Source organism: Ammospiza nelsoni, chromosome 4, assembly GCF_027579445.1.
Source record: "Ammospiza nelsoni isolate bAmmNel1 chromosome 4, bAmmNel1.pri, whole genome shotgun sequence".
NCBI lineage: Eukaryota > Metazoa > Chordata > Aves > Passeriformes > Passerellidae > Ammospiza > Ammospiza nelsoni.
Window position 1 is genome coordinate 67707504 of NC_080636.1, and position 12644 is coordinate 67720147.

Genomic DNA, 12644 nt, shown 5'->3' on the forward strand with positions numbered 1-12644 from the left:
GGTTGCCCATCCTCCTTTAGCTGGGTTTATTGCCAGCAAACGGCAGTAGTTTCTGTGTGGAAACAGTGGCTGAGTAGATTTGGCTACTCCTATGTCAGAGTACATCCATGTGCTCTCATATCAGAGGGATCACTGCATTCAAATCTGCTAAAAAAACAGGCAATTGTAACTTTACTTAGTTGTCCATCATCTGAGCCTGCAGCCAACCTGACATGAGCAGAAGAATGAAGATTTCTGTCCCTCTCTTTGTCTATCAGCCATCTCTAATGGTGAAAATTATTTTCTCTATCATTTTTTTGATCTCTTGCTTTTATTCCCCCATAGGATTCTCAGTAGTTACAATTTAACATTGCAAATAAGAGCATAATAAACCACCAGTTCTATCATATCTTTTAATCAAACAGTTCCCCCCACAATCCTGTCAAGGTTTAAACATTTTTGCATGATGTGTTCAACTTAATTTTAAAGTATAGTTAATTATTCAACATTTTAAGAAAACAATTAATTCATAAAACTCTATTGTACTCTGTTAATTGAATTTATCTTAGTTTATCTCTAACCTGTGATAAAATCAACAAATGCTGAATCATAATAGAACTGTGACTTATATTCACTTTTTTTTTTTAGTTTTGAGGAAACCTTGGCCTATCAACACGGTTATTAAATGGAACACCTTTAAAGGATGAATAATCTAAGTATTGCAATGAGCCTCCTACAAAGTCATGCTGAATTAGAGGGAGAGTTTTGGGAAGAGTGAGTTTGGGAACGAGCTGATTGGCCAGCTGGTACATTTAGCTGGCATTACAGACATGGTAGCTATTGAGATCTGTTAAAACAAAACCAGCTGAAATGTAGGCACTGTTGAAAAAACATTCTGTTCTAGTGCTGTGGCCTTGTGGTGTGGGGGATTACAGGAGCTTTGTCAGCAGCACATAATGAGATTGAAGAGATGGAAAAATGCTTGCTGTTTAGGGAAACAAGATTGCCTTTAGGTCTCTCTGGATAAAATTTGTTTTCCAAGTTTTTCAAGTGTGGGCTATGAAGCATCACTCTGACTGGGTAACCACGTGGCAAGAAAACCTGTGTTTTAAATGCAGTGTGCACGAGTCTGTGCAAGGTGTGAGTGTCCACGTGTTCTGGGGAGTACAGCTGGGGCAGCAGCAGGCCCACAGGGGGCTCATTTAATTTTATATAGGATATGCCCATATCAAACTGGACCAGCATGTGCTCTGAAAAGGCATTATGGAGGCAGCAGCATACCTAGAAAAAATGCCCAAGAAAGTGGGGCTCACTGGGAAGGGGCTGAGACCCGTTAGAAACCTGCAGGTGCCAAGAGCACTGATAACACACTGCTTGGAGAGGAGTTGTAAGGGCTCATCTGGTTAGACCTTAATACATTTCTGCAGAGCCCCTGCAGTTGTATTATGTTGTGTGGGGGTTTTTTCCAGGTTAGGTCTGTGGCTCTTGCAGGCTTCGGGTGCTGCTCGTGAAATTTTAATCAGAGCTCAGTACACTGAAAAAAGGGAACAAAACTGACTGTTCTGCCCTGTAGCCAAAAAAAAGAGAGAATGCCAGCAGATATTACCATGAATGGAGTCACACAAGAACACTGACATGCTGTCCTGACTCAGTTTAGCATGTCTGTATTACAGCATGCTAATGCAGCCTGACAGGATGCTTCAAACCTGACAGAACATAGGGATTAGCCTGTGCCATTTTCCTCTCCCATTCAGTTACAGACTTGATCTATTCCTCCACAAATGTACCCATACTTGTCTCACAGCAGTCTAAAATGGTTGAGAAATGCCTGTTTCTGAGTCAGTGCAGCTTTTTCACCCCTTTCAACACCCCCTAACTTCTTTTAGTAAAAAAAATATGAACACCACAGCAATAAGACTGAAAATCTTGCTTGAAGCCAAAACACTTTTTGAGTTATAATGTTACAACCTTGCAGCACAGTAAGAAGAGACAGAAATTATTTTTCTTGTTGAAGTTTCTTTTTTGGATTATTTATTTGTTTATATTGAAGTGCCACCTACTAACAATGTTTTAAGACTGCATCATTTATGGCAGTAAAACCCCAACAGCTGGATCACTGTGTTGAGGGCAACGGGGAAAGTCAGTCTTTCAATGTGGTGCTTCTTGAGCCATGTTCTGGGAATTCTCCTCTTCCTCTCACATTTAGGCATCAGGGTGATGCTGAAAAGCCCTCCTGAAGTGCTTGTACTAGCCAGGGAGCCGGTACAATTTTGCTACTGCAAGGCAGGAGAAGGGCTGCTTACTCCTGTGGCCAGTTATTTTAGTTAATCCTCCACCATGAAGACTCAGAGCAGCTGTGGTTGTATTCAAGGAGAGGAGGAGATAGCAAAAACCACTTTAATTGTCTCCATTTTCCCCCTCCCAACTGGTCTGGGAAAAGAGCATGCAGTCCAAGGTGGGAGGCAGCAGCAGATGCTTCCCATTACAGCAGTCAGGGCAAAATGAAGAGATTTAGGCTATAGCTTGAAAATGTTGGTAGCAGAGTTATATTATTTGGTTGCTTCTGCTGATAAACTTCTGAACTTGATTTTCCAGGAAGGTCCACGCTGCTCTCTGTTATTATGACTGCGTAGTGCTGAATAGATCTGGAAGGTACAGAAGTGATATGATTCTTTCTGTGTTTCTTTCAGAAGATGGCATTCAAACCCCTACTGTCAAGACAGCCACTTCTTCAGTAGCATCAAAAGCTGGTAAGACTTCCATTTTGCTGTTATCTGGTGTTCTGAAGATCCTGTTGTCTTTCTAGCTTTCAGCTTTTCCAGCTTCTGGGAGAAACCAGGTGAATTATTTCATGAAGGGTAATCATAGAGCAATGTATTTCTCTTATGAAACACTGTTGCAAAGAAAGAATTGAAGGATCTTAGTATGGAGACACTTAATTGTGCAGGCTGCACTTTTTGTTTGCAGTGAAAAAGGTTCTTTGAGTTCCTGTGCTCTCAAGGAGTGGTTCAAGTGAGATCAGAGATTCATAAATTACCAAAGACTTCCAGTTCAAGAGGACTTAACAGAGAAAATACATGCTTCACATGTTAAAAGTCTGTGATTCTGGTCTACATCTTCCACTGTCACATTCAGTTCTCTTTATTTTGCAGCTTTGTTATGAAAATGTATGAAAAATCAATACTTACCATATTTCAATCATGTGAACTTCTTTATTAGTCTGAATATTGAAGACTGTTGCATTTAATAAGTTATACATATGAGAGAAGAAAACATGGAGAGATTGTTCTATTTTTTGATAACTGGGGTTATTAATGAGTCTGCTGTGGAGCTGAAAGCACTGAGATGATGAAGTATACACTTGAAGTGCTAGTAATGGAGCTGGATAAGTTGCAACCAGGTGAAATATGTGTATATTATGTTTGTTACAGCAAAGGTTTTGACCTGTTCAAATTGTGTTGCAGCTCTTTCATGCAGTTCTCAAAAATCCTGATGTTTATGTCAGTTTAAAAGACACTTCATAAATGTACCTCACAGTGAGTTAACTCTTTGAATGCTTCACTGAAATTTTTCTTGCAGTTTTTTTCATGTAAGGGAAAGCAGTGTTGGTATTTATGCCACTAGGAGAAAAGCATTAGAAAGCAAGTATGAGATTAAAACAATTTGTGAGTGTGGAACAAGGAGGCACATTCCTTGAGGCATTGCTATTCTAGGTGAACAGCCATAAAACTGAGAACAGAGAAAGGATGTATAAGTTATATTTCAGAAGTTCCAGTGTCAACATTGCATTTAGAAGTACTAATGAGTACTTAGAGTCTTATGAGAGAAAATTACATGGGGTGCAATGATTTATTCCTATTCTTTCACATATATCATCCATTAAAAATGCTAGAAGAGGTAGTATGTAGGTAGAGGTAGTAGTCAGGTGTCTAGTTGAGCCTATTTAGCTGGCAGTAGCACTTCCTGTTTGCATTAGATGACAGAATTTAAAGCTGAACTCATAAATTGATTGGTTATAGGGTTTTTTAGTCCAGATTCCCTGGCTGTAATTTGGTAAATCCATTCCTTTGAGCCAGTACTGGAGGTTCATGGGACCTGCAGTAGGCCATTCATGCACAGCAAGACAAGGTGATTTAAACCTTGCTATCAGTGATGTTTGGGCAACTCTGCTCCCATCTCTTCATAGCAGCAGTGGCTGGGAAGGGATCCCTGCTGCCTGCAGGAGCCCTTTCCCCTCCCCTTAGCCTCCAAGTCTCACTCCTCTTGAGGACAGAACTAGGAGTCACCTTACAAAGGGCACCGAGTTCACCCCAAGAAATATAATTTACTAGAGAATACTATTCATATCATCCACAATGTCCTAAGCTCTACTGTACTCCAAAGAGGAGGGCCTGCTGGGGGCTCCTTTTTCCCCAGAAATCTGGGTGCAGAGCAAGAAGGTCTGGGAAAGCTGGCCAATGAAGAAGACTCAAACATGTCTCAAAGTGGACAAACACAGGGAAAAATTGCCAAAAGACAAGGGGAGTTTGTTCCCCTTCAGCTCTTTACCTGTGATCTATAAACTGTGCTCCTGTGTGCCACTCACACTTCTTTATGGAGATTTTACATCCCTCCTCCTGCTCAGCAGGTATGCAGCAAAGTGCTGCTCAGAGGGGTAGTCCAGCAGCACACTGAACCCATCCATCCACTCCAGGCTCTGTTCCCCTCACTTCTTCCCTTGGAAGTGAAGCCAAGCACCTCTGTATAACCCCCAAAGATCATGTGCCTCTCCTTTGGGGCTGGCTGGAAGGTACAATTGCTCCCTTTCATTAGGCACTTGCAGGTTGTTCACAGGCCAAACCTCCCCTCTGAAACCAAATGCATGTACTTTGAATCCTCTTTCAAAATGTGTGGGTTATAAAGCTCTGTGAGGGCCAGCCTTTAAACAGAAATTCACTGTCTTGGTAAGAGAACACAGATAAAACAATGTGATGTTTATTTAGGCATGATTAAATAAATCCATAATGATGTGAATGCCTTTCTTGCAGAAGGGGAATCTGTGACTACAAGAACTTCACAAGCAACAACATCAGCAGCACCAGTGCTGACAACAACTGCAGTCAACGCTACAAATGAAACCACCACAAGCAGTAAGTGAAAATCTCTGAGTTAATTGATGCTGCTCTAGTGGTCACTGAGGAAATTAATTAGGTAGTACTTCTTGGCTTGGGAATTTGTTTTACAGGGAGTGTACCCTTTGGTGAAACCTTACAGGTGTGTGCAGGAGCTCCCTTCTGGTCAGGCTTAAAAGCAGCTCCAAGCTGCACCTTCCAGCTGCATTGTCACAGGCTTGTCTGCAGTGGGATGACCCAGCTATGGGCCAGGGAGTGGCTTTCCCTGCTGTCAATGGGGCCCTGCCCCTGTTGACCTTGAATTTCAATTAAATATCCTTTTGATAATTTAAAGTTAGTCTGCAAGCAGGGCAGTAGGTGTATTTTATGAGTGTTTACCAAATCAAGGAAATAAATGGAATGTCTTTCCTGTGTTAAGGCCCCATGTCTTCTTCACCTAATGCTACATCACAAGCAGCACAAGGCACAACAGAAAAACCATCAACTGTGATTTCAACAGCAAGTACAAGTCTCAGCACAACAACCAGTAAGTGATGATTTCACTGAGCCATTTCTGAGTCATTCTATGCTACATTTCTGTAAAACTCTGCAAAACAATAAAAGGAGGTCAAAAAGAGTTGTTTGATGGTTTAGGGAATCAGAGCTATTCATCCTAACATATTATATATCTTAAATGAAACTTGTCCTGGAATCCTCCACAAAGAATAATATATCTGTAGTTTGTAATGGAGGTGATCTGAAGCCATTACACAGGGTGTTCATCTCCCTGTAACAGAGAGATGTATTTGGAAGGGTTTTAATTTTTTACTTTCTTCTCTGGTTTTTTTTTTCAATAAGTATGAAATAAAAAATAATTTTATGTGATCAGAAAGCTGGCAGAACAATACTCCTTTGTTTCTTATTTTTGTATGTGTTAGAACACTATGCTTATTATGTTTCATATTATTGGTAGCCATAGTACTGAAAGAGAGGTGGTACTAATTACTCTGCATCAATCTAGAGAGATACTTTTATTTCCCATAAGTCTTTGGAATAGCATGTGTGTTGGCCTGGAATATCAGATTGGATTTTAGGAAAAAAAAAAAAAAAACAGGCAAACACAAACAAAAACCCCTAACAAATGAAAAAACCCACAAAACCCCCAAACAAAACCCCAAACAAAAAAATTAAGCCCACATATCCAGCAAGTAGTTGGGTTAATTTTAAATAGTATAATAACATCCCAAAGGAATCCAGTAAGCTTAAGATAAAATTCAATCTCCCTTGTCTATGATATGCACTGTAAGTGTTTGCTCCAGTCTTTTGATGAACCAGAGCTTTGCAATGCTCCATTTTTTAAATTTTTAATTGGCTAAAAAAATGAAATACACCAGATAATTACCTCAGCAGTCAGTGGTACACCAATGTACTCAGAATTGATGTTTACAGCATACTGAACTGTTACAAATTATTAGAATATGACTTCTCTTCCCTTGGCTTATTTGTCTGGAAAGGTACTCCTGTGAAGCAGTCTGCATTTTTTTTTTGTGCAAATTTTCCTTTAAAGCCACCCCTCATGGGCCCAAGCCTGCCAAGCTTCCTGGAGAGCTATTCCCCTTTCACTCCATGGTTTCATTTTCTACTGATGCAGCTTTCCCGCTGTGTGTTGTGTAAGGAGTGCCCTGATTGTCAGCCCAAAATCTTTGGGGTTTTGGCTTGGCATTTAAATGCCACTGTCAATGAGTCACAGACTACACACAGCCTGGCCAATGCACAAGCATTGTGCTTGGCCATTGTGATACCAAAGCCCCCAAAAATCTCTTAAAACTTGCAATTGTGGCACTGCAGGCCTGTCAGAAGCCACAGCATGGCACATTGCATTATGGATGTAATTCCTGCTCCTTTCAATTTGGCAGAGGTTCCTGGCTCATGGCTACCAGAGCAGCACAGCCACCTGGAACTAAACCTTGGTGACAGGTAGAGCTCCCGGCAGGGGAAGGAAAGCTAATGAGGAAAGGCATGCCTGCCAGTGCAGCTTAGCTCCAGCCACTGCTCTGTGCTGCAAAACTGCTGCTGCAGGTGTGATGGGCCTGGGCAGGGAGCTTTCTAGCTTCCTTTCCATTCCTCTTGAATTCTCTTCCCACCAGGTAGGGTTCAGTCCCTAGCTGCTTGTGTTGTGGTTTGGTTTTAAAACTCCTCATTTTAGCTAAGCCTTCCTGCCCCCCCCCCCCCCCCCCAGACTTGTGGTAAAAAAATGCTTGGTAAATTAATCTAAAAACAGGGCTTTCCTGCCTCTCAGTCCCCTTTGTAAGAAAGAAAATTGGTACAGCATGTCCAGGGCATTAGAAATGCCCTGCATTTAAAAAAAAAAAAATTGTATCATCTTTTAATGTAAAAGTAGTACTTGGGAATGTCTGTATGTGAAAGCCAATTTTAGTGGGTTTTTTTAAGATAAAATTGTGGTCTACATTTCTACATGTCAAGAAAATCCTAGCCTTGGCTTCAGCAGAAGGGAGTGGGATGGGGCACAAGGTGTTGGTGCTGGGACAGGGCATGGCCCTGGGGCTCTGTGTCTGTGATCAGCCTTGCATAAAACCCTCAGAGCCCCTGGCCACCATCCTGCTGCTGGCTGCAGCCACCCTGCATTCCCAGCCCAGCACGGGCACAGCAGTGGGGGTGGCCCTGGCTCCATTCCCTGCATCTTCCCTGCCCCTGCCACACCCTGAGAGCTGTGCTGCCTGGAGCCAGCACAGGCACAGCAACACTCCTGCTCTCAGAATGGACAGGAGGGAAAAGCTGGCTGCTGTCTCTCTTCCTTTTTCACTAGCACTCATTTCTCCCTGTTTCTGCACTGGTTGTGTGAGGCAGAAATTGGTGGTGCCTTTATGACACGTCAAAATTTACTTTTGCTACACCTGATCTTTAATAAAAAAGCAGGCACCTTTGTAGTTTTGTAATGGAAACCATCCCTTTCTCTGCTTCAATCCCTGCTAAAAGCTCCAGCAAACGATTGCATTCACACAACTGAGATTTGACAGGGCTTTCTGTCACTGCTGCAATTTCTGTGGCTGCTGTCACCTTTTATTATAGATTCAGGAAAAGCCCCCAGTGCTTCATACACTGAAATCATGCAAACATCTTTGTCCTTTATTTTTTTAATAAGACTTCAGTGTTCTTTTCCTCTGTAGGCAACAAGTACAATCTCTCCTGCTTGCTTTCCTACCCTGTTTATTGTGTTAGAAGTCAACATCAGACTGGTCTCCTTAGCCTTCTTATTTTCAATATAAGGTGTCAAATCCAAGAGTTCACATTTAGTCGGTGATTTCACTTGTGCGGTTCAGGCCCTTAAACCAAGAATTTGTAGTGTGTCACACCACAGAAAATTGCATCTGCAATCAGGATTTCATATCCTGGGACACCTGAAGTTATCAAATAGAATAAGAAATGAAATGCAATGAAAATTTCTGTTCTTCCTCCCTTGGATATGGAGCAAGCATCTTATGTAAGATCAGTATTCAAGGTGTTATGTGATAAATAAGACTGGATTTTTGACTGTTGTGTTTCTGAGTTACACCACTCTCCTGGATGATGATACATTATGGTGCAGTGGTATATTAAATATTAAAAAGTGACAAAGGGAAACAGTGGAGGTTTTTTTTTTTTAATCAAACTACTGGTAATCAAAAAGTAAGTTTTACCTCAGGAACACTACCAGAAAAGCGTTCTTGTAACGGGCATTGCTCAATTCTCCTCGGTTTGTTAGCACATGCTATAGGTAAACACTGGCTGCCGAGACATTTCATGCCGAGAGAAGTTTTAAAATATGTATTTTGAAATACTTTGGGGTTTTGCTTACCAGAAAACACGAAGCACCTGCAATCAACTATGGATGTAAACATTAAAACTGAGATCTGTTTGGTTACCTCCCTAGCCAGTTTTCATTCCTCTGAATGGGCAAAAACGTCATTGGATTTGCTACAATGGCTTTTTCAAAGCTTTTGTGCACTCATTCATGCAAATGGCTTTTCAGGTTACTGATTATGGGGGCAAGGCCTGCATGTGTGTTAATGCTAAAAATACAAGCTCAAAGGAAAAGCTTTAGTCTTCCATTTAAAGGAGCTTTTGTGCTGGTATTTTAACATGGTTTAGGTGGAGTTCATTTTGCCCCTTCAAATGTTTCCTTGATTGATTTATTGGTCAAGGAAGGTTTCAACACACATAAGGATGTCCATATTCTTTGCAGAGCACAGAATATATGCAGGGTGTTTGTGGGTTACTTGAAGCATCTTAAAATGTCAAAACTAATTAGGTAGCAGCTTACTGTAAAGAAAATTCAAAGTACTGTCTGGAAATGCCAAAATGTATGTGGATTATACGTAGGTTAAGCAGAAAACCGTGCTAGGATCAAGTGAGGATATGTGTCGAATTTCAGCTAGTTAAAGAAAATTAAGGGTTTTCAAAGCATAGAGAGTAAGGAAATTCCTGAAGCCCAGACAGCAGCTTTGCAAGGCAGCTTCAGGTTCCCTGTTGTTGATTATCCCTTTGCCAAATACGTGTTAACACACTGTCATTTATCTTATCAAAATATCAGCAGGGAGAGCTGCATCACCACCAGAGTTCTGCCGCCCAGCCATCATCCCCATTTGGACAGACACTCTGTACTGCTTTACCATTTTTATTCGTAATCAGCTGTTAACAGCAGACCCATGAGCCGATGATGCGAGCTGTGCAGCAGCAGCCGCCCTTGTGCGCTGTGCTGCTTTCCTGCAAGGCCAGGCCTCCCCCTGGAGCAGCAGGGATCGGTGCTGCAGCCGGCGGAGGCGAGGCGTGATGAATGACTGCAGCGATGTGTCAGCGGCGATGGCGGCACTGAGTCACCGCGCCCGCCCGGCCCCCGCCTGTCCCCGCCGGAGCACGGGCCCCGCAGCCTGGGCTGCCGCGGTCTCCTGCCGCCGGCACCCAGTTAAAGCTCGCAGGGACACGAGTTACGGGATTTAGCGAAAAGGCTCATCTTTGTTGAGTACATGAGCAGTGGCTGGGTATGGATGCTCCTGTTCCCACGGGCTTTGGTGCAGAAGCTGTCTCATCTGCTAAATGTGTTGGTGGTAGAGCCTGTGCTGTGCGTTGGGCGTGAGGTTTGGATGCTGCTTCAAAGCCACAAGTCAGCAGAGAATTGGGTTGCTAGGATTTAATCTTGCAGCGGAATTAAGGGAGCCTTACCCACCAGGTCGCGTTTTCCCTCTTGGAAGTGGTGAAAACTGGCACACGGATTTTTGCCCTGTAGCACCTCTACTTTACCCCTTGACTGGGGCTGTTCTGCAGTTTGGCAAAATAAATGCAACAACCTTTGTGCCAAGCCCTAGGTAAAGGTGCAAGTCATACCTGGTGCTACTTGGGTCACTGGGAGAATCGTATCCAGGCTAAATTAAAAAAATAAAATAAAATGGAAATGCCATCATCCCTCCTCTCCCGATCCCCTGCCAAGGCATATCCAGCGCACAGCCCATGTTCCTGAGAACAATCTGTTCTCACAGCTCCCAAACACAAGAGGAGCACCCGAGGCTGGGTTGCTGCCAGGACTGATAGGATGCGTGGAACGAGTGATCCCCATGGGAAAACAGCCCTCTGTGGGGTTAAAGGGTAACTGGCTGCCTCCCTCTTCCTCTCTCCCACACACCTGATTGTTTTGCAGTGTTCACAAAGTATATTTATGTTTGAGTATCTCTGCACTGTTATTCTGAGTTACTTTTCATTTTCCCATGCAATCCTTTTCTAACCTATGACAAGGGAGCCACAAGATGGTTGCTGTTACTGCTGCAAGCCTGTGCATCTTATAGGGAGAGGGAGGTACCTCAGTTTGAGGTTTTTTTCCTTTTTGAAAAATTGATCTCAGAATAAAATTCAACATATAAAATTTGAGTCTGAGGCCATGACAGTAAAAATCAAATGTGGAAAAAGTTTGCTTCTAAAGATTGATTCAAATCTTCCATTAAGAGAATGTAGGAATTGTTAACATTATCAGATCCTTGTACTCTACCATAGTATAAAATGAGGTAGAGGGGATTTTTACACTCTTTTCTACTGCAGGCAGACCTGTGTACTAACAGGGGTACAATGCTGAAGTTCCTGAAGGAAGCTGACATGAAATTCTGCTTCTCCTCACTAGAATCCCAGTGAAAGGGGGGATCAAGTTGTTTTTCATCATGTTCATGCCTCAATCTCAAAAGACACCGTGCCTGGCTGCCTAGCTTTTCTTAGTTTCCAACATTGTATGAATCCCCCAACTCCAATGGCTTTGGCTCACTCTCTCTTACTGATTTTTGAAGCTTGTCTTTCTAAGGTACTGCACTTAACTGAACAAGAGGGGAAGGGAAAGGCCAAGTTAAAGGTGTGTAGTTGTAGAATAAGATGCTTTGGGTTCTTTGATTACCAAATAGGTAATCAGTTTCTAGATAAAGTGTGTGATAAAGCATTCTTCAAGATTTTCATATTGCATGTGTGTGTTGTTGCTCACTGACTGAAACATGTTTTAGTTGTTTTAGTTCCAGTGCTTAAAATTCATATGAAGAAGCACTGAAAACAGTTTACAACTCAGTAGCCTCTCTGATTTATATCAGACATGAACTAGAAAGTTACTCTTGAACACCTCTATGTTTTATTCAGTAGGCACTCTCTTGCCTATTGTTATTCTGAGGTTTGAGTACAGACGTAGGAATTATGGGCAGTGCTGGAATATCTCAAATTTTTTCTGGTCATTCTGTGACCTTCAGTTCCACAGGTGCAGGTCATGTCCTACACCATTGTCTTGGCCTCACCTTAGGCTGCAAATCTTGTGACACAATAGCCTTGATCTCCTGTTGGCTGAGTGAGAGGAGAAAAAAGACAATTTCTTTTTCATACATTAATATTCAGGGATATGTTATTTCCTAGGGCTTAATGGCACAGAATGAAATAATTCATTCTATGCTTAATTGCAATCCCTAAAATTTATACTGTATCACATTATGTGACAGTTGTAACTGAAGCTTGATAGATTGATTGATGGATTGACTTTAAAATGAAGGAAAATCATAGAGGGCAGTAAATTGAGCTTCTCCTGCTCATGTTGCTCTTGGTACAACACTGTCTAACTATTCTAGGGTCCCAAGGGTTGTTTTCTGGCACAGATATGAGGCTGTTTGTCTTGCTACAATGTGCTTTGAAGGTGCCTCAGCTATGCCAGTAGTAACAATTCCATAGGGATGGTTTGTTCCTTGGGAGACAGTTACCAGAACATGCAGTGCTTTCTTACATTTAGTCTTTTCTATGATGGCCAGAGCTTTTGTCTGAGGGATGTTCCAGGATCTAAGACAATGCTTGTGTAGGTGCCTCTTCCCTGAACATCTCTCTCATTTTCAGCTACACAAGCAAGTGGAGCACAATTGCCACAAAATGAGAGTTTGGGTGCTGCACCTACTACGGGACAGTCTTTTATTTCTACGGTCTCTCCTAAAACAAACACTTCTGCTTCTGGAACCTCAGGTAAGTCTTGAAAACATGCACTTTCTTTCTCTGTACAAGCAGTTAAAAGATGTA

General features: G+C 42.2%; 1 protein-coding gene across 2 annotated transcripts in view; it reads left to right on the forward strand.

The window, feature by feature from the left end:
* EMCN (endomucin) overlaps positions 1 to 12644 on the forward strand; it is a 54064-nt gene that overhangs the window by 13539 nt on the left and 27881 nt on the right. Inside the window, exons 2-5 of one of the 2 annotated variants that reach the window (XM_059470590.1) lie at positions 2670 to 2729; positions 5007 to 5108; positions 5509 to 5616; positions 12468 to 12590. In XM_059470590.1, the coding sequence (XP_059326573.1) occupies positions 2670 to 2729; positions 5007 to 5108; positions 5509 to 5616; positions 12468 to 12590 (393 nt within the window). The remainder of the gene's footprint in view (positions 1 to 2669; positions 2730 to 5006; positions 5109 to 5508; positions 5617 to 12467; positions 12591 to 12644) is intronic. The other variant, XM_059470591.1, reaches the window with a different exon arrangement.